This window comes from Lissotriton helveticus, chromosome 1_1 (genome assembly GCF_964261635.1).
Source record: "Lissotriton helveticus chromosome 1_1, aLisHel1.1, whole genome shotgun sequence".
Lineage (NCBI taxonomy): Eukaryota > Metazoa > Chordata > Amphibia > Caudata > Salamandridae > Lissotriton > Lissotriton helveticus.
Genome location: NC_136057.1, coordinates 1444362736 through 1444384370, shown reverse-complemented (window position 1 = coordinate 1444384370; position 21635 = coordinate 1444362736). Strand labels below are relative to the sequence as shown.

Below are 21635 nucleotides of genomic sequence, written 5' to 3'. Positions count from 1 at the left end.
GGAACAGGACAGTGGCCCCCCCAACAGTGCCCGGGCTATCTGGTGCTGCTAATGCATTTTCAGCTCTTGGGTTCGGAGATGTTACCTGTTCGAAACTGGACTCCCCATCGCGGGACACTAGTCAGTCAACCCTATTCAGACCTGACCCCCCCCCCCCCCCCTCCCCCCTCCCCCCCCCCCTCCTTGGTCCCTAAGACCTTTCTTCCCAGGCAGCCGGCTTCTACCCAGACAGGCATGTGTCTGATTTGGATAGAAGAATGGTCAGAAGCAGAGGTACGAAATTTCAAGGACGTAAGATTATCAGCTAGGACAGGATCTTTGAGCCTCACCTCAATACAATCTCTAGGCCTAATTCAGTTCTGATCTGTGACATGAAGGACATACGTGGAGAAGAGTCTAGTTTCTCCAACCTTAAAATAGCTTTGGTGGCTCTTGCTTTCCAGTGGTAAATGAATGTATTTACTAATATGGTCCATTAAACTCAGATTGGTTCTGGACCAAAAGAATAGGGTCTCAAAGGACACAGCGATGCTGGGACACACCCAAGAGAATATTTTGAGAAAAGCATACACCAACTGAAGAGATAGGGAGGGATAATGCACAGAGGTACGAACGCGTTGATGCTCCTACCTTGTCCACGTAGCTTTTCAATGTGTCTCCTCAGTTGGCGCCATTGGCTTTTGATGCCGCTTGTTGCCTGCTCCTGAACACACTCAGTCGTCTTATCTTCAGCTTGTGCTTTTTGACTGCTGAGGTCCAAGGAAACCTGAGGAGAGAGAAGGATCTAGTTTCTGCCTTCGGAGATGCCGTTTATAGGAAAGTGGGACAAGACCGGAGTGAATATTGAGATGATACAAGGTATGAAGTAGTCGAACAATGTAGGAGGCATGGCACCAAGGAGAAGACATGGTAAGAGGGGCCTCAATAAGACATGAGATGAGGAGATGCAGCATATTACAGGTCACAGGAAGTTAGGAGCCACATGCACTCTTTAAGGTGCATGTGTACCCAATATTATGCGAGACCTAGTGTGCCCTAGCTAGGGAAGACCTACACAACTTACTCCTCGACTGTCGTGACTCATGCTGAGGCTGTAGCATTGGGAATCCTGGCTGATGGTGTGGCGGCTTGGACTGAGCCGACGGTACAGGCTCTCCACCTCAACTAGCATTCGATCCCGGTCCTGCCTCAGTTCCAAGTTCTCGAGCATCAGCTCCAGCATCTGCTTCTCCAGGGCCGTAAGTGTGTGTAAGACATCATCCTCTTCTTTCCTGCCAAACAAAACGACAGACATGGTGATTGGACCCGGAAGAGAAGTAATCTAAACACCATCCGGTGATGCTTATTCAGAGGTTGCCCAGTCACGAGCAAGTCGGCCTTTTTATTCAGTCATGCCGCCTAAAACACTTGCATTTAATGACCTCATCTTCATATTTCTCATTTCAGCCGCCTCCCATGGTGGTGGAGTCACAAAGCTTAGCAAGTGACCTACGAGTAAACATACACAGGCAGCTATCTAAATGACTGGGTGGCAGGACCTCCTTTTAGTAGATCCTTCTGGAGCCAGCAACGGAAACTTTTTTAGTAAATATCTTTATTGCATTTTACGCTTTGTTGATGCAATCAACAAATGTACACATATGGCATACAGTAACTTCACATTGTGGCAGAGGAAGGCAGTCTGACAGTACAGTCGCATCAGCCACCGGATACATGGCTACTAGGGATCTCCACCCCCCACCTCCCGACAGGCACATGAGGATGGGCTAGAAATGCCTGGCCCAGTAAAGATAGAACAGTGCCAGCAGAGGCTCAAGAGCACAATGTTTGCTTTTGTATATTATTTCTGCAAACAGTTTACCAGATGTCACAAGTGTATGCACATTTGTATATAACTTTATCAACTACAATAAACACCTCACCGATGTGTGTGTTCAGTGCACAATCCAGTAGTACACCAGCTCCATCGAATATTTCAGTACTCACGACAATGCTTTACAACAAATTGAGAGTTCAACCCAAACGCTCCCCCAAAGAGGTCTCGGAAGGGGATCAAACACCTGGCTACCCAACATGCCAACTGAAGTGAGGGGTCTGGTGGCTCGGCCAAGAAGGGGAAACCCACCTGCATTCCGCCTCCCAGGGTTAGAGGCTAGGCGCACAAGGGGGACAATTGTCATCCCTTGCCTCAAGTTGTTCCAGTTAAGTGTCCCAACATTCCAATGGATCCAGCCCATCCCCCCTCATGCGCAGCTGTTTGTGCACTAGTAGCTTGGCAGGTTCTCAGCAGAGCATGCCCGAACGCGGTTTAGGTGGGAGTGGTGCGGCTGACTTCCAGGCTATAGTGTTGCACCTTTTATCCAAAATTAGTGCTATATTCTGAAATCTCAACAGAACCTTGTTTTTAGGTCTCGCCTGCGTAGGCTGCGCATGCGCAGCCTCGCTGGCGAGATTTTATGATTTAGAGGAACTTGGAGTCTCGGGCTTTAAGCCCTGCCCCTCTTTCCCATTGGCCGACGTCACCATTTATGTTAAACGGTGGCCAGCAATTGGGAAAGAGCATTCTGTGACGTAGACTTTTCTCTATTTCTGCCGTCCCACTTGGACGTCCTGGCCTGCTTTCCTTCTAGCGTAAAAGGTTTCTTATCTTTATGGGGCCATGTGTTTGGCCAGAAGGAAAGCAGGCCAGGCCGTCCAAGTGGGACGGCAGAGAAGAGAAAAGTCAACGTCATGTCGAGCGCTTCTTTTCTAGATGTTGCCGGTTTGTTGGTTATCTATTTCAGTCTTCACATTAAGTCCTAGCTACACTAGCAATCCTAGAAGAATTAAAAAGGACTAAACGTACCTGCTGGGATCCTTCTAATTTTCTCAGAATTCTGAGGGAGTCTAGTATCTACAGTTGACGGTACAGAGCTGAATTGGGGCTCCTCCGGAGCCCAGCTCCTACTTTGCCGACTCTCCATGTGATCTCATCCGATTCCATCGCTTCACATCCCGCCCACTAGCAATCTAACCCAGCTTGCGCACGACCTTTCAACTGACCTCAAACTCGCTAATCTGAGCGGAGTCACTTTCCTCTTTCCGGAGCCGACCTCGTGCTGGGCCTGAGAAATATACCGGTAAACAGCTCGGCGCGGATAAATGTCAAATTTAAGAATTGTCCGTGCAACCTGCAGACCAGCACAGCTCATTTTATCAATGTCAGAAGTTTGACTGGCCGGGTTCCCACCCCATAACCTGCAGATTTTGCATACATCTCATTCTTAGTCAGCAGAAGGCGTGGTCCGTATACAATCCCGTGGTCTTTTGGTTACAGAGAGATCTGTGCAACACACACATTAACCCACGGAGCAATCTCATCAGCAGATTCGCTAATTCGGCCTAGGAGTAGATAATCCCTGTGTACCCCTCACCTCTAATTGAAATGAGACAGCCGGATTATGGGATTAGCGCGGTCTGATAAATTGGATGCAACTGACCTAGTGAAGGGTTGAGGCCAGGGCAAGTCCATGAGACCATGCCAGGGGAACGAAACTATATGCATGCTCTAAATTAAACAAATCCGGCAAAATCTTCGCCATTATAGATGAACGGGAAAAACATTGAGCAGGAAGAACAGTCGTAAAATAATCCCCTTACCAGGAGAAATTAATTTAACCTGCCCTACCCCATCCACTGCAAATTGATGAAAATGTTGCTATCTACGCTGCAGACGCAGTGTATTATCTTGAGCGTTAGTTCCTTGGAGCAGGGTTAGAATGGCCTGGGGAATTCCACTCACGGTCAGGCACCCCCCCTCGGTCAGGCACCCCGCCTCAACATCGCAGGGCCCACCCAAGGCATTCATTCTCACCGGCTATTAACAGCATCTTGAATGGGAGCGCGCTGTGTCCTGGGATTTGAGGCGACAACCCGGTGCGTTTTCTGAGCCATGAAGCCGGTTCCTTTCAATCGAACCAATAAACCTAAGGCACCTGGGAACAATGATTGGTAACTTGTATGCAGCTGGACCGGAAACTTAAATTAACCACGCAGGGCCGAAGGCTGCAGACAGGCATGGGTTCTGGAGCATGGTGGAGTCACGGTGTTCCACCATACTCTGAAAGCAGCCGTTGGTCTGCAGCCTATTGGGAAATGTCAGCTGGCAATATGGCCAGTCCGGCCCTCATTGTGAGAGTAAAGCAAGGGCTGGAGAGGAAGGCACACTTAAGAGGAGAACAAACCCACCCCCGAAAAAATCCCCCCTTTTTCAGAGCAATACATTCATCAATTCACAACGTTTCTGCATTCCTTCAAGCATAATTCTGGAATGGACCCATTTTAATTACAGAGCACGTTAAGATCGCCAACCCGCAGCGCCCGCCCCCCTCCATACCTAGTATCCAATTTTGCCTCCATGTCTCCACTGTTGGTGGGTGGTGTTGTACCACAGCCAGTAGAGGGTGGTAAGGTGGTGGGCACCACAGGTTCTGGCAGTATTGAGATACCACTAGGCTGGGCAGCAATTCAAGGCGCCACCTGTAGCAGATTGTGTAGAAAGAAGCACCGCCCTAGCGACCCGGCAGCTTCCACCCGCTGGACCGGCGTATTGGGGTAGCTTTCTGTTGTCTGCCTGCTTGGGAGTACAGTCCAGGACGAAGAATTGCAGGTGTGGAAATGCACTGGCTGTTCCCTCTGCCAAGTTTCTTCCCAATTCAGACCTCACGTCTTCTCTTGTGCAGTCCCTATCACTGTATGTAGCGCCACGAGTTCTCAAACAATAAGAGCCTCCAGGCTCCTCTCTTGTGCACACCGACAATGCGCTGAGGGTCTCCAATCCAAGCGCGAGGTCACTCCGGTATGAGCCTGCTGGTTCGGGGTGACCGACTGTGAGCCCCGACCGCTCTCCTTTGCCGGAGTGTTTTTTTCTGTGGTCACTATGTCCAGTGTTGTGAGCGGCGTTGGTCCTCGGAGTAGCGCCGTCTCCCTGGTGTGGCACCTGTTGCCGCTCAGCTGCATGCGCCCCACTTCTGCCTTTGTGTTGTGTATCTATGTAAGCTCTACAAGTATTTATACTTGTGTCTGACAGTTTGGTAATGGGATGACAACCACCCGGCACTTAATTAATCAAGTGGGCGCTATAAGGATGCCCTCCTAGACACTAGCGCATTCTGCCTGTTTTCTGCCCTCACATATTACGCAATTGTTTTTAAAGCGTTGGCTTGTGACTACCCCACGCTGAACAGTTTCATATGATGGCGACGGACAGACAGTTGCTCCTTTCTTTACTAAAGCATGCAGGTCTTTTTCTACCATCAGTCCGAGAGTGGCGCAGCAGTGATAAATAGCGCCCGTCTCCCGCATGGAGCACAGATCGCCACCATCTTCAGACCAGCGTGTTCAGAGCCCTCTCCTCCCACAAACTTTGAGCATGCCTGCTCCGGGCACGGCGGCTGCGCTGGTCCTGCACGGTGTTTCCCCATCACTTTGCCTACACCTCCAGTGTGTTGCAATCCTCCAGTGGTTCGGCGCGAAGCTTGGGAGCCTTTCGGGTGCCATGAGAGGCACCCCGCAAACCTGACTCACGAGCAATTGTCTATGCTCGCAGTGCCCCCACTTGTGTATAGGCAAATGAAGTTCCCAACCCCGACAATATTCGCGCCGCTCTCAAATTCTGTGATGCTTCTATCCACAGCTTGAAAAGTTATTTAAAAAGAAGTGACACCTCTACCTTTCCTCTCATTTCTTCCAGCTATTACCCCCACATCCCATGTCCTCCATACTTTGAATTTCGAATTATTATCTTGCCCTCCTTTTCAAGAACTCATTCTTTCTGCCACCTTTTTTCCGGTTTACTCCTTTGTGATCTACTCCTAACCTCTCAAATTACTTCTCTTCTATTTTCATTTATTAGGTCGAGACTGGGCAGCGCATGCGCTGATCTACGAAGCATGCTGTATTGGAGTATGTACTTGAAGCCCCACCCACTCTCCAACTGTATTTGTCATTGACTTCTGTCATTGTCCTTCCTAATTGCTGGCTTCTGATTGGTTAATAGGCTTGTTAGTACCTCCTTAGTACCGCCTTGTCTTCATTTGTAGCCTCCCATGAGGACAGGCCCTCTTACTTTTGTTGTTGCACAGTAAGTCTTATTTACTCTATACGCACTATTTTCTTTCATGTGTTTCTCTTACTGCAGGCAGGACATGCGTTCCTGCAACATTCAGTGCGCCATGCTTGCTTTTACGGGGCACTTACACAAAAAAAAGCATCTGTCAACTTGATCAACAAATGCTTTTTGGGTAAAAGCGCCCCATACCACGATTTCACTTTAATAGCGGCCGCAGACCTTTCTTTAGACATGGCTCGGTTAAAAAAGCATTGAAAATGAAATAGGTCTCGCCTTATATTACATTATAGCCATTTGCTTTGCTATACAATACCATTTGCAAAGCAAATGGCTTTAACTTAATCAAAGGAGAGACCTATTGCGTTTTTAATGCTGGTTTGTTTATGTGACCAGTATCAAAACAAGTACCTGAGTGGGTCTAGCAGAAGCAAACTACTCTTCACCTCTGATACCACTTGTGACACTTGTTCCCAAAAGAGATGAATCAGAGTGCAGAACCACACCATGTGAAGAAGTCAGCATCAGCAGACTTGCATCTTGGACATGTTTTTAGCACCGGGGACATCCTGCTTATCCTCTGTGGGGTGAGATTTACATGGTGCAGGAAATTAAATTGTATAAAGCGAAACCATGCGTTCCGTGTTCCCTGCTTGACCGATTGCAAGCTTTAGTCCTGCTATTTGTCTGTGTTGTCAGAGTGTCAACTTCCACCAATCCTGTAGCTGCGCACATTCCGCAGCCGGTCTGCTCCACAATGCAGAGTATAAGTGTGTGATGGCCCTCATGATGTTAAACTCCCCCCTCCGCCCCCCCCCTCCCCCTCCCTCCCCTAGGTCATCTCAAGAGGTGCCCTCATGAGAAGCTGGTCCAGGTCAAATCCCAAAGTCTTGCGCATTACATTCTGTAGGACTGATTTCAGTAAAAACAGCTCCGGTCCCAGCCCATGATCTAACGCCAAATCATCAAAGGCACAGAAACCCTCCTCAGCCACTACATCTGCCCAAGTTAGGAGTCCCACTGCTGTCCAGTCATGGACTTGTTGCGCGGTTCTCAAGCCTGCACATTCTGGTACGGCTCAAATCAGGAGACTGGGCACACGGTGTGTACAGCGCGTGCCCATATCTGGAGAAAGATTTCCAGACAGAACGCCTTCCGCAGCAGCACACTATCTGTTTCCTGAGGGGGTATGGTGTCAAAGAGCCTATGTAACAACGGCCTTACTCCCAACTCATCCAGAATGCCAGGGCATTTCGGAGATGGCTTTCCTGCAAGCCACCGCATGGGCCACAGCAGTTGTGCTGCAGCATAGTAGAATTCATAATCAGAGGCACAGAGGCTACCTTCAACTAAAGGGGCAAATAGTTGAAGAGCAACCCATCTCCTGCCATTGCCCCAAATAAAGTTTGTCAACACCTGTTGTAGGTCTATCAAGAAGGCCTTGCAAATAATAAATGGTAGAGCCATAGAGAAATATAGAAGTCTTGGTAGGACCAACATTTTGCTAATGGCGACTTTGCCCATAGGGGGCAAGGGTAGTTTTGTCCAGAAGGGGAGGGAGTGGCAAACCGCAGTCACCCAGCACCAGAAACTTACCATTGTTTAGCCAAACACCCTTATCCCTCATGTGGTGGATTGAGGGAAACCCATTAATGACCTGGGTGAACCGGGCACCAAAGAGAGCCCTGCCCCTATCCCTTGCTGACATCTGACGCCCAAAGTGATTTGAAACCGAGACGGACTGTGCTCCTGGGTGGATCTCCGGAATGGAAGAAATCCAACCCATTCATAAACTGAAGCAGTACATGTTCAGAAGTAGTTTGAAGTTTTCATGTTGTTAAGGGAAAACATGAACAATTTAACTCAAAGTAATTTTTTGTGCATGTATTCATGGCATGTGTACTTCTACATGAGCATTTGGAAGGTACGCTTAATGAGAATAGACCATTTCTACACTGGTTTACAAGTTTGTCCATTAGAGTCTCTCGCCTATGCACTCTGGGATACAGTAAGCCTTTGTACCTATCAAAGATGGAGGATGATGCAAATGACTACATCGACCTTATTGGGTGGCCATGTCCAGCTGCCGTGCACGACCGGATAAACTAGAAAGTTACTCTAGTAGTTTAATGTCAGTTGGACCCAATTCCACCCAGGAACACAGGAAACCAGCATTTACAATGCAATAGGTCTCGCAATTACATTGTTTTGAGCTATTAGCATTGTAAATGTTATTGTTTTTTTCCCCTTTGTGAAGCATTAATTAAATGGTGTAATGCAAAGGATTCCTTCCTACAGGGGCATGGTCTCCGCATGCACGCCTCTGTGACAGGAGCAGGTGCAATAACACAGTTTGTTCATTCCATTGCAAGGTGGGCTGGTGTGCTGTGTTACATCTTGCATAACATGGTCCCTGGCGCTTAGAAACCAAAGTCCATGACACATTATGTCTCACTTTAAATGGACGAAAAGCAGAGTTTCACGTTATACGCTTGAGAATACCTGCTCAACTGCAGCTTTAGGATAAACGTAACTCTTGCTTTTGATGGGCGAACTCGACGTGAGAGTAGCAACGCTGCGTAGGAAGGCCAATATTCGAGGATTTTGTAAAACTTCGCTGGCGCAGTAAGCCCTGATATGCACGCATTTCAATAGCAGGCCTATTCACCCCCGCCTCCCCGAGTCACCTCACCAGACTTGTGCACTGCGATTTTTTATTGATTAGAATTTTTTTTGCAGACAGTGGGAGGAACAGAGAGACCTGAGATGAACCTGCGCAGCTGCTATGTACGACACTCAAGCTCTACCCATTCACTCCTGCTGCTATGGACGACAGTCTTGCTCTGCATACATGCCCCAGCTGCTATGGACGACACTTTACCTTTACATGCTCGCCCAAGCTACTATGTAAAGCAATTAGCTCTGTATACCCACCGGAGCTGCTATGTACAACACTCTAGCTCTATGTACCCACTCCAGCTGCTATAGACGACACTCTAGCTCTATGTATCGCCCCAGGTACAAAGTACAATACACTACCTGTATGTCTAGATCCCAGCACCTATGTATAATACTCTATCGCTACAGATCACCCTGGCTGCTACGTACAACACTAATTCCATGATTACACTGCAAGAGCTATATACAATTTGCGGTCTCTAAAAAGCAACCCCAGCTGATATGTACAATATTCCAACTCTGAACAACCGCACCAGTTGCTGCGTACATCACCCCCCCTGTGTACCCAGGCCAGCATTTAGGTTAAACCATTTTATGCATGCAAGTACAACACCCCTTCTCTATGCACCCACCCATACTGTCCACAACATTAACTACGTGTGAATCCCAGCTGGTATGCACCTCACTCAACAATTGCGACCCCAAACAGCTTCCCTGTACAACAGTACAACAGTCCACCTCTGTGTACTCGCCCCAGATGCTGCTACATCCTGCAAATCAATGTCAAGCAGACGCTAAGTGCATATCATTTCTGCTGCAGCTCTGAATGATTGAATTTGGAGCTCGACCACAGAAGTGTGGGTCTTCTTGAAAGCTTGCATATACATGTTTTTGTCAGCCTAATTACGTGTTTGTGCACCTATGAGAAACACACAAATACCAGTGTGATGTCCAGGTAAACAAACTTTCTCATCCATTGTTTACTAGACCCGCGAAATGTTTAAATGTGTGTTAGGCTGGGGAACAGGACATATGAGATTTTGTGGCCGCTGCTTTTACCCCCGCACACAATTATGAATTTGAAATACAATAGACCACTTGAACATCTTGCAGTTTTACTAAAACGTTTATTTCTCAAATAGATGAAAAGTTGCTAAAGAAAAAAGCGCCCGCTGTGCTTCTGTGTAGGAGCAGGCCTCTGCAAAATTGAACTAATGCCCTTTAACTTGCTGACTGCTGTATTCAGATGCTAAACGGACACTAATGTGGAGCAATGTACCACACTCTGAACTCATTTCTAAAATAGCAAAAAGAACCAAATATCCACTGCTGCAGATTGTGCTGTATAATATATGTTCTCGCTGAATAAAGTGGTCATCCCTGCCACATAATTTGGTATTCCACTGCCGCACAATTTCAGTGACCCAGTTGGGTAACTACAAGTATGTTCATAGTAACTAAGGGAGTCGTTTCCTATTGGCAATTTATTTCAGCCGTGACTCCATAACTGCAGACTTAGCTTCTCTGACTGTACCGTAATGTATACGAGAGCTCGTGTGCATACTTATTTATAACTGACATATCCTGTGTCTGTGTTATCACGCACACCTAAACGTCCACACAGGCAGCGCGCACGGATGCCAGCATCAAGGCGTGTGCATGATTTTAAGCACGTTCCTTACTGGATGTCGCGATAGTACTACTGCATTTTATCCTTGTGCAACACTGTTGGCAACAGTAGTGCTCTACAATCCATCCACAGAATCCTCCAACTCCTTCAGAAGCTTGTAGCCGTAGCACACTAAGCCATTTCTTGTCAGGGCCCCAATGACGATGTTAGGCGCTAGGCAGTCCAATGGCGGCAAGCCCTCCCCAGCAATGGTAACGTTAACAAGCACTGGCGTTGCCAATAGGTCTCGCAGTAGGAAAGTTGGAGCTATTGGTTTTGTAAATGGCATTTTATATTTATGTTTTGTGATATACAATGCCAATACTTTTAACTTTAGCAAATGTGACACTTTTAGCATTTGTAATGCCACATGTTTTGTATTGACGTGACTTAGATGTATCGATATTACAAATAACAATGGCTTTTAATTTTTTTAAATAATTAATACTTAAATAAAAGTGATTGTAATTTATAATGGCAGTGGTCCGAAGTAGATAAAATAGTGGAAAAATTGAAAAACTGTGGCACAGAAAACAGGGCAGAAATTCATATCTGGCGTTTGCATAACAAACTAAATCTCAGCATAATTGTTATGGAAACTTTTACCAAAACAAATATTTTAAAGGCAGGTTAATAAAACCCACAATAAGTATTGGCGTTTTGATAGAGAACAGTGTTGAAAATCAGGGGCTGACCCCCTAAATGCCTTTGCCCTTTTACTGGAGGGACTTCCCATGGTTGGGGGGGGGGGGCAACCTTACTGCCCAGCAGCTGGCCGTAGCTTTGCAGACCTGATGCGAGTCACGGCCGCCAGGCCGTGAAGTGTGAAGCAGTGGGCGGGGAAGCAGATCCCTTTGAAGCTCTCGGAGGCAAGGGGAGACGCCATCTAAACATGGGCAATGACGTGAAGATCTGAGGAAATATTAAAATATAAGGAAATGATGGTGAAGAATCACTAGTGTTTAGTAGACCAATTTAAAAAATGATGATACATTAAACTGAAAAATCACTGTATTTGATTTATTTTTGATATCCAGCATGTTGGAAAACAAGTTAATTGAATTATACAAAGTTTCTGCAGGTTATCTGCACAGAGTTATTATGCAAGCGGGGAATGCTCAACCCAACCTGCAAATGAGCGGAACTGATATTAAAACGACTTCATAGCTCTCAAACGTTCACAACCGCTTGGGAATGCGAGTCAGGCTCCAGATCCTTGAACAGTGATGATGCAGCAGGAAGTGACATCACATAACCACTGACATGACTTAACCGGAAGTGGTATCGCATGACCATAGATGCTGTTATGTTTTGTGTTGCTGGGTTCACTTCACCCTGTTAAATAATCAAAGGGGTGTTTTATGAGTGGTCCCTCCCAGTCAGGATGGGGAATGGTTGTGGCTGTGACGTAGGGACATGAGATAAAAAAAAGTCTCAGGTCGTGGCTCGTGGCAGTGTAACATCATTACGGGTCTGTTGTCAGCGCCCAGACATAGGTACAGCCAGCCCATTATTAGCTGGCCCCGGTTGTCCACTGCCTACGCGGACAGTTGGAAAATTCAACCCAAGGTTCTTTTCCCGTTATTGTTTTTGTTACGGAAGACGTTCGCCTCTATGATGTCTATACTTCCGGATCGCCTGGCAGCTCACCGACTGGCCGAACACATTGTAGAGGAAGGCGTAATATGTAAGACCAGGTAGCATTGGAGCAGTGTCGGCATCTCAGCCAAACAAAGTGTGTCGGTCAGAATAGCGAAGCATTTATTGGCTGCAGAAAGCAAATGACTGATGAATACAAACCCTGTTCTAGAGCAACACTAATTTAATGTGGTGGGTGAACCAATGTTGAGTTAATCGGGATCCTGTCTGTAAAATGAAAGCTGCACCTTCTCAGCTGGTGGCAGCCTGGATATGGACAGTTAAGAGAGCTGGTCGACCCTGGAAGTTTCAGACTGCAAGACTGTAAGATCCCGGTCACGGGTAAATCAGCTCGAAAAATCTGGTGGGATCTAGTAATGTTATAAACGAGAGTATGTCCGAGTGGAGTATCCGTTTCCTCTGTCAAAGATGCGTCCTCAAATAAAAAAAGCCCATACATTAATAAAAACCCCGGCACATGAAAAGAAGAAAAAGATGCGAGCACAGTGTGAGAGTGAGGGGGCAACGCAGGGGGCAGGATTACAAACGCCACGGGAGAGGGGAGCAATTGGAGTGCGGCGGAAGCATCAAAGGGCTGGGAGAGGAGGAAAGGTGGGAGGGAACATGGCCTGGGGGAAGCTGGCTGGGGAGGGGGAGGAGAAATGCAAGTAAAGGGTGTGCGCAGGGAGAGAGAGGGGAGGTGCTGGAGCTGGGGAACAGATGGCCATGAAAGTTTATGGCCCAAAAGCGCGTGCCTGTGGCCACGTGAACTCGAAGAAAACCGCACGAAAAAACCCGTGGTTTCACGAGTATTTTGAGCACTTGAATTCTCGCCATTTCCCATTCCTTCGGAATGGAAAAGGCGAGACCTAAAAAGAGCCCCTTGCTAGCCCGCTGTGGCTAGGTCGCTGTAGCTAAAATATTAATCGATCTGATTATTCACAGGGCCTTGGTTTGTTTCAAATTCTTCGTTGCTCCTGGACATACAAACGTGTGAACGGCTCAGCATTCTTAAGATGTGTTTTTTTTTTTGTTACGTTGTTTCCTGAGATAAGTGAAAAACAAGCATTGGCATAGCCAATAGGTCTCGCTTTTGTGACCTTATAAGTAATTAGTTTTGCAGCACAATATCCTTGGTGCAACAACATCAGCTGTTGCATGGCTAAACCTTGTACCTTAGAAGTGTTTAGCCATGCAACAGTTTATGTTGCACCAAGGATATTGTGCTGCATAACTAAATATAAGGCCAGAAAAGCGAGACCTATTGGCAATGCCAATGCTGGCTATTGTAGTGCCCTGGCACTGACTTATGCACGCTCTGTGCCAGCACAGAGAGGATCAATCCATTGCAGATGAGGGAATACACCTCCTGGAATGTGCAGGTGCTGCTGTGGAAGAAAACAGCTTGTGCTCGGGGCACGCACTCTGTAGTGTGGCCAGACAGTGCAGAAGCCAGAGGTATGGTGAAAGGTGAACGGTTAAAGTTCCTTTAGAGCCAGGTGCAGCTGTTCCCAGGGAGCGTTTCAGATAAAACACTGGCACTTCCGTAATAGGAAACAAGGCGCAACCTTAAGGCGCTACCTAGTGGCAGACCCGAATTACTACAAAAGAACAGAGCTGGTGAGTGAACTATGATTGTGCATACGTCACGACCAAACACGACGGATTACATTTAGTTCTATCACTTGGATACCTGCTCTTAAGAGGATTCTATGCCGACACCCTTAAATATGTCCAACATTCTTCCTATATGTCTACCATCTATCGTGACCATCCCATAGAGAGGAGTATGTTGTTTGAGGTTTTCCTAGCTCATGTGGCAGTATGAGAGGGTGAAAGGTATTTTAATCAGAGAAAGTTCTCTATGAAAGCCATGGCTGTGAATGACTTAAAAAGATTCAGGTACCTTTGTATCCGCTGGGAGAATTATATGTATTGGATTATGCAGTCAAATACATGTTGTATGAAAGGAAAGTCAAAACTCTAATGGAAAGATAAAAATTGTACTCAAGGAAGCCAGAAGATGGGAAATCAATACAAGAGAATGTATTTTTTGCAGTTTTATATAGTGCAATTTTGGCCTGAGGGCATTGGAGCACTTTACAGGAGCTCCAGATTACATTACACAGGGTCAGCTTTTTTTTAGTAATGGGAAGATTAAGTGATTTGCCCAGAATCACAAGATGGTGAGCTGATGCCAGACAGGAACCTGGTTCCCCACTTTAAAAGTTGGCAGCTCATGCCTATAAGCCACATCGTTTTCCCAAGTACGCTGCTGTACTTGGGTCCTTTGCAGCAATATGCATCTCTGAAAACATGAAATATGGTCAGATCAAAATGTATGTGAAGGTCAAAAGAAAGAAGTTCCCGTAAGGGCAGTGGGTGGGTTCAGATCTGACTGTCATTGGCCATAAATATGCATTTTTCACTGAACTAACACAGCGACAGTGATGACTTGTAAAAGAAAAGTGCAGGCACTGAGTGTGAGAGGGAGAAAGGACAGACAAGGCAGCCAGCAGAGTGGAGTAGAAGGTACCAACATATGAGACGTGCTCTGTGGTGGGGGAGGGGGAGGGGCGCCTTCAGGGACTGGAGTGAGGGCATGGGAGATGCTGACACAGGGGGTGGGTAAAACATTAGAGAGCAGGGAGGAAGACATGGTAGGTTAAAAGCAGCAGTGTGGGGGGGGTTCTTAAAAGCAGCGGCAGGGGGGTTTCTTAAAAGCAGCAGCAGGGGGTTCGTTATAAACAACGGCGGCGGGTGGTCGATTAACATGCCAGGGAGAAGACTGCCAGCAGATACACTAGTATGGAGTACTCAATAGCCACAAAAACAAGCGCTAAAACACACGTATTCAGCCGGCCCTGCTTGCCACACAGAGGAATAGGCTGAACAAAGCAGACGGAGGGAAGCGGTCTGCAAAGAATTCACAACAGATGCTTGTGAAAACAAGCCCGGGAATTGTGTGGGCGCAATTTATCACAAAAATGCATTTAGCCGGCCCTGCTCACCACACAGAGGAATAGGCTGAACAAAGCAGACTGAGGTTGCAAAGCAAATGCGAGGGGTGAGGGGAGTGCACACGCGCACACACAGAAGACAACTCTTGCAGCTGGGCAGGCTTGAGCCTTGAAGTCCACGAGCGATGCGCTTGAGCAATTCGCTTAATGAGGAAGAGATATGAAAGGCATATGGCAGCTGTGTGCGTGCCCACGCACGTAACCGCAAGGTTTAGGCCACAAGCAAAAGCTTGTGGTCGGATTTCTAAAGCCCACTCACTAAATGTCTCGCCAGACCAGCGCATGCGCTGGCTCTGATGAGACTTAAAAAGCCTGCCTTTAGCAGTTGCGGAACGCGCTGGCAGGTGGCGCTGCTCAGTGCAATCCTGGAATTCTTCTCCACCCCAACCCACACCCCCAGCACATGCTGCACTTCCCGTATGCGAGACCCCAAGGCAGAATAATTAAACATTTGTGCTGTTGTGAAATGCACCACTTTCGAATGCAGTGACCGGAATCCATGGGTGGCCACTTCATGTGCTCACAGACAATTTCCTGGTGCGCTTATGTGTTTTAGTGCCGTATTACAAACAGAAGCGTTTTACTTGTGAGGGCGCGGTGGGACATGGGCTCAGTAAGATTCCTTCTGTACCATGACAGGTCTGTGGCCAGATCTCAGTCATAGGGACTCCTAGTGGAAGAATCGGGGTTGGCACCTTCCAGCAACAATTCAAAGTGCTTGGGTGAGAAACCTGGCAGAGTAGGTCTTGTCTGTTTTATCACAAATTGTGCAGCGCCTTTTGCAATTAGTGTAGCACGGCACCGCTTTGGGGCGTACCAACTTCCTATAACAACCCAAGCGGTTATACCGCTAAGTACACTTTAAGAGAAGACAATGACACGGAGGTGCCTTTCCAGACAGTTCCAAACAGGAGTCGGAGTTACCTCAAGATTTCACACCAATGGAGGACAGAATGTACTTTTTCAGTGCCCACTGCCGGCTTAACATCTAGGTTTGTCTATTCTTTTAGTTACACTGGGATTCCCGCATTAGGCATGTTCACAGACTTTCTACATTTTGCTAGTGCGTTTGCCTCGTAACTCCTGAATGTAAACTTATTCAAGCCCTCTTTTACAGGATAAATATTTTACCCCTTCCCTTACCCTATAGGACGTAGTTTCTGCCGACATATGGTCAATGAGCTGGTCACCTAATGTTAAAGTCCTCATGCAGGGTCTGGGTGCAGCAGACTTCGCACTGTACTTTCACATCCCTGGCGCAGGTCTTCGAGGCACTAAAGAATTGTATGGCACCAGCAGAGAATTAAATGGCAGAGGGAAGGGTGAAGTTGGCACAGAAATGTCTCAGCAGGTAGCAGTGGGAGGGCTTTGAGCCCCGGACTGACGAGCAGCACAGCCGACATGGTAGCGAACCTGGGAGAAAGCACGCTTCCTGGCCACCACGCCCTTAGCAGGTCGGCGGTGGAAAAGAAATCAGTAAAAACAAAGACGGTACTCGGCGTTTGAGGGATCAAAATACCTCGGCGGGTTACTATCTCATACATGACAATTTTGAAAAGAGGGAGATTTTTACAATGAAACCGGGAGACGGTAGCTTAGTCGGTATGAAGAGGGCAGGGGGTCCGGCAGGCGCACAGCTGTGCAGCACTGTGTGCAGTCTCCCCGCAGTGCCCGATCATCATGCGCGCCTCGGATCATGCCACTGCGCGGCCATGATGCTGCCTCTAATGAAAGCTGCTTGTTTATATTTGCATCGCACTTTCAGTGAAAGCACGATGCAAACAAACACGCGTGTCTGGAAGAGATGCCGTGCGCGAACAAAAGACGCCGTGCACAAGCTAAATCTCCAGTCCAGGTGGGCGGGGCCTAATGCCAACAGGGCGGACATCAACCCCGCTTCCACAGAAGCCGGACACAAAACCAACCACAATAGATCTCGCCAAGGTGAAGCAGCGCATGCGCTGCGTCGCAGGCGAGACCTAAAAAGGGGAGGGAATATTTTACCTTGCTCGATGTACATCAGACGAGATACTTCAAGATGAAAGCGTTTGGGTAAATTTTTCCTACACTAGAAGAGATTGATGCAAAGAGACTATGCACGTCTTGCAACCGGACCACTAAGTCAGAGATGATTCATGTAGCAGCAGAGTGGACAATTGCCCAGGGCCCCCTGGGAAAGTAAACTTTTTCTAGCTCACTTCAATGTATTTTGTATTTAATCTGTATTTAATCTGTGTTTCTAATGTAGAATCCAATATTGTTAGGCAACATAGGGCTTGAATTCGCAAAAACGGGTAATACAATTTTAAGTTGTCCCAAACAAGGGCCCTCAAAATATTTTACAGAGGACCCCTAAAATCCTTAAGATGACACTGTGCTCAGTGATTCATGTGCTGCTTCGCCTCAGGGTTACAACTGCAGACTCAGAAGGTTGCTTGTATCTTTTGTAGGGTTCAAGGGAGAAGGATACGCACTTCTTTTAATCATCTAATATTTCTTCAGTGGAACGGCCCTCTCCATTTTACCCACTAAACTGGGTGCTTATTTTGAGCTGGTGGTTGCACAGTGTTTATTAATTCAATATACATTAAAAAGACTATAAACTTGCCACCCAAGCCATTCTTCTTGCTTTAGTTGGGCCTGGAATAGTCTGAATTGTCACTTGTCGGTGTGTCATGGTTTGTAGGCGTGTTTGTACTGCCACTGGCAGCGGTGGCAGGGGCAAAGGGTGACGTTAGCTGCAGTGGCCTCATGCCGTGAGGCCAAGAACTTTTGCATTTAACAAAGTAACTGTTGCCTGAAGCTACATCTTTTCTCTGACCTCAATACTTGCAGTGGTCTGTTGTCCTTGACTTTTGTCCTGCTTCTCTGCCTGCAGCCTTACATGTCCCTTCCAACCCTCCACCTTCTGCCTCTCCCACCTCACCAGTGGTGTAACGAAAGTTGAAGGGGCTCCACTGCAATGTACATGGAGAGGATTTATACGGAGCTCTCAGTCCCGAGTACTGCGCTGCAGCTCGGTGGCCCCAGCACTGCGGGGGCCGGTGATAGGCCACTGCCCCTCATATGGACTCCCCTGCAGCGACTCTCCTTCTGACCTTCCACTGAGTCATACTTCATCCTCGCGCCCCAACAGCTGGCTCACCCTCTCCACCTCCAGTTTGCATTCACAGTAGGGTAACCAGACGTCCCGGATTTCCACGGATAGTCCGGTTTCAGAGGACTGTCCTGGTGTTCGAGGCTTTCCTTAATTTTAAACAAATGTCCATGTTTTTGGAACAAAGGTCAGTTCATACTGAAAGGAGAATTGGAAGGTGTGCTCTTTCTAAGTACAGTGTTTTTCTTCCAGGCAGCGTAGGAGGAGTTCGACTGCTTGTATGGTGCACTAGATAGGGAGACAGAGTGGGGATGGGGGCTTAGCGTAGAGGTCGTGCCACATAGCTAATGTTATTTATGCGTAGCTTCCAAATGTGTGACAGACAGTTACTATTTATCTGTGTGCGCATGTACATGTGTGTATTTGTTTTTTTACAGGGCTACACAAAATCGGGACAAGCCACACCAGGCGCGCAACGCCGATTGGGCTTAAAAGGCTCAAAGGGCTTCACATGTTTACATTTCCTTGCTCTGGTTACAGTTTAAGGGTGTTGTGTGACATGTCTTTGTTCGCTATAGTACGGAAGAGTGGTAAGTAAACAAAAGCATTCGAGTGGAAGTCCTAAGAAAGTGAAGGGTGCGAGCTATGGGGTGCAGCAAGGCAAGACTTTACCCACCTGATTTGCATCTGCCCGGCTCTCATACAGGAACGTCGGAATTGGTTGAAAGCCAAGTTCAAGCAGTTTGGAACACGTACCTGTAGGTCTGCGATTATACAAACATTATGTACCACAGACCCCCAATTAATTTGCAGATCAATCAAATTTATCGAACATTTTGAGAAAAAGCAAAGATCATTGGCAAAATCTTGACCATGGACATTGTTATTCTTTACCCCAGAAAGACATTTGTTTTTACTACCAATTTTAAATTCTATTATTCTCACATCAGTGTGTTTTAGTATATTATCATATCTGTATTTTTGTAATGGTTTTAATTAACTATACAATAAAAGTTTCTTCTTCTCATTCGATACGTTTTCAACCCAACCGTAACAAGTGCTTCAAAATCTATAAGCAGTGTAGGAAGCACCAATGCGGAAAGCCGATTTATTATTTCTCCCTTTGAAATGAACTCAAGAGCAAACACCAAAAGGAATATTTGGAGTGACAAAACGCAATTCGAATGCATTTTTGGCTTACACTGCCACCTATCGTTCATGTTTGAGATCAGCTCTTGAAAACACACTTCGTACAGAATACCATTCTCGTTTTTGGAAAACAACTCTGCCACCTTCTCACAGCATTAGTAACAAAATGCAACAGGAAGCACAATGTGTTGTAGCCATGTTGTACACCAGCGTGGCTGCTGTTCAGCATGGCTGAAGGTTAGTGGCGTAGAGGGGAGTAGAGTAAAGTGTTGTGGCATAGAGTGTCTAGTATTGGAGGGGCAGTGTGAAATACCGTAGAGGGGCATACAGGGGAGTAGAGTGGGCTGGAGTAGAGTACATTGGTGTAGAGAGTTGTAGAGTATAGTGGTATAGAGTTTTGTGGCGTAGAATTAATCAGTGTACAACGCAGATTTATATAATGCAGGTGCATAAATTAGAGTGCTGCATAGTAGAGCGCAGTGGCAGAGTGTAGTGGTGCAAAGTAAAGTAAAGTGGCAGAGAGTGGCGTGATGTAGAGTGGCATAGTGTGCAGTGGCATAGAGTTGTAGTCCTGTAGAGAGCAGTGGCATAGAGCAGAGTGCTACAGAGTAGAGTAGAGTGGGGTAGTGTTGTAGAGTGCAGTGGTGTAGAGTTCATTGGCGTAGAGTAGAGTGGCATAGAGTGTAGTGTTGCAGAGTAAAGTGTCAAAGTGCAGTGGCATAGAGTCGAGTGACGTGAAGTGGTGTAGCACTGAGTGGCATAGTGGTGCAAGGTAGAGTGAAGTGGGGCAGAGTGGTGCAGGGTAGAGTAATAGAAAAAGTAGATTAGAGAGGCGTACAGTGTATTGGCATAGAGTGCAGGCGCGTAGAGTGCATTGACATAGTGTATTGGCATAAAGTGCAGTGGCGCAGAGTTGAGCAAAGTTAAGGGGCCTTAACTGGAGTGGTGTAGATTAGAGGGGTGCAGTGTGGCGTAGAGTGCATTGGCAAGAAGTAGAGTGGCATAGAGTAAAGTAGGGCAGAGTGCAGTGGAATGGTGTTGTATAAAGTGGAGTACTGCAGAATTGAGTGCAGTGAAGTGGTGCAGGGTGGAGTGGGGTAGAGTGGAGAATGCATCAAGTGGTAGCACACTGCCTTTACAGACAACACATTTCCAATTGAAATGACCACTACATTTCCAGACCTACAGTTTTACTAAAACTATGCAGGGTACAAACGATGTGTGGAAATGGCATCACCTAGAGCAGAGGTCTTCAATCTGTGGGGTGCAACCCCCAGGGGGGCTGTGGAGTCCAGGGAAGGGGGTCCCGCATTCCCCAGCTTCACTTGTGCCTGCTAATTCAAAAGGTTTGCTTTCATTTGGAAAAAGACAGCCGTCAGGGGGCAGCTAATTTAGATCGTTATCAGCTGAAGTTTCATCAAATGAGTCTTGTGTGTAAAAAGCCTTCTTGCCAGGATGCCTGCTTGCTTGAATGAAATGCAAATGTGCGCTAATAGTTAAACTGCAAGTGTAAAGGGTACTTAGGAGCCAGTTCGGACTTTAATTGATGCAATCACTCCAAGTTTTAGGATGACAAAGATTTGGGTCTTTCTGAGTAGTAGTGCAAAGAGTTAACTGGGCTGTGATGTGCGTGCTTTTAATTTTAACTGCATTTACACAGCCCTTAGTACCACTAAGGAGGTGCTTAAGTGACAGCTAGGTAAAAATAATTTTGCATTACATACGGACTGGTATTACTAAAATCAATATTTTGGAAGCACCGTTTTATAGTAAACCTTTTTGCGCATTTTGTAGCAGTCTTACACGGTGTGTAATGCAAGTATAAAATAATGACTTACATATTCACAGTTATTTGTCACCGGCTGAGACCTCGTAGCACTAAAAATACACATCACTATCCTCCACTGCTCCAAACCAATCAAGATTTCATTCGGTGTCTCTCTGGTTACACAGATCTCTACAGTGCATTACCAAATAGAGGTTTCATAATATACTACAGTGCATTTATCACTTTTAAAAATGTATTTTTCATTTAGGCTGCCCATTATTTTATATGTAAAAAGACCTAAAGAACTGTGCAGAATATTTTTTTTTTTTTGTAAAAAGTGCAGAATATTTTGGGGCTTATTTATGAAAGGGTTGCATCGCCAGAGCATCACTTTTTTTTGAGGCTCCGGCAGCGCAAGCATCTCAACCATAACTATGAGGCAGTGCAAAGCCACCTGCATGTCTTTGCATGGCCTCATAGATATAAGACATAACAGCGCAAGTCACTGC

At 46.7% G+C, this 21635-nt stretch overlaps 1 protein-coding gene across 1 annotated transcript in view; it reads right to left on the bottom strand.

Moving 5' to 3' along the window:
- Nucleotides 1-21635, bottom strand: part of LOC144827393 (uncharacterized) — a 102126-nt gene that overhangs the window by 44476 nt on the left and 36015 nt on the right. The window contains exons 2-3 of the mRNA XM_078685726.1: nucleotides 1064-1271; nucleotides 631-766 (exon numbers count right to left, since the gene is read on the bottom strand). Of these exons, the coding sequence (XP_078541852.1) occupies nucleotides 631-766; nucleotides 1064-1271 (344 nt within the window). The remainder of the gene's footprint in view (nucleotides 1-630; nucleotides 767-1063; nucleotides 1272-21635) is intronic.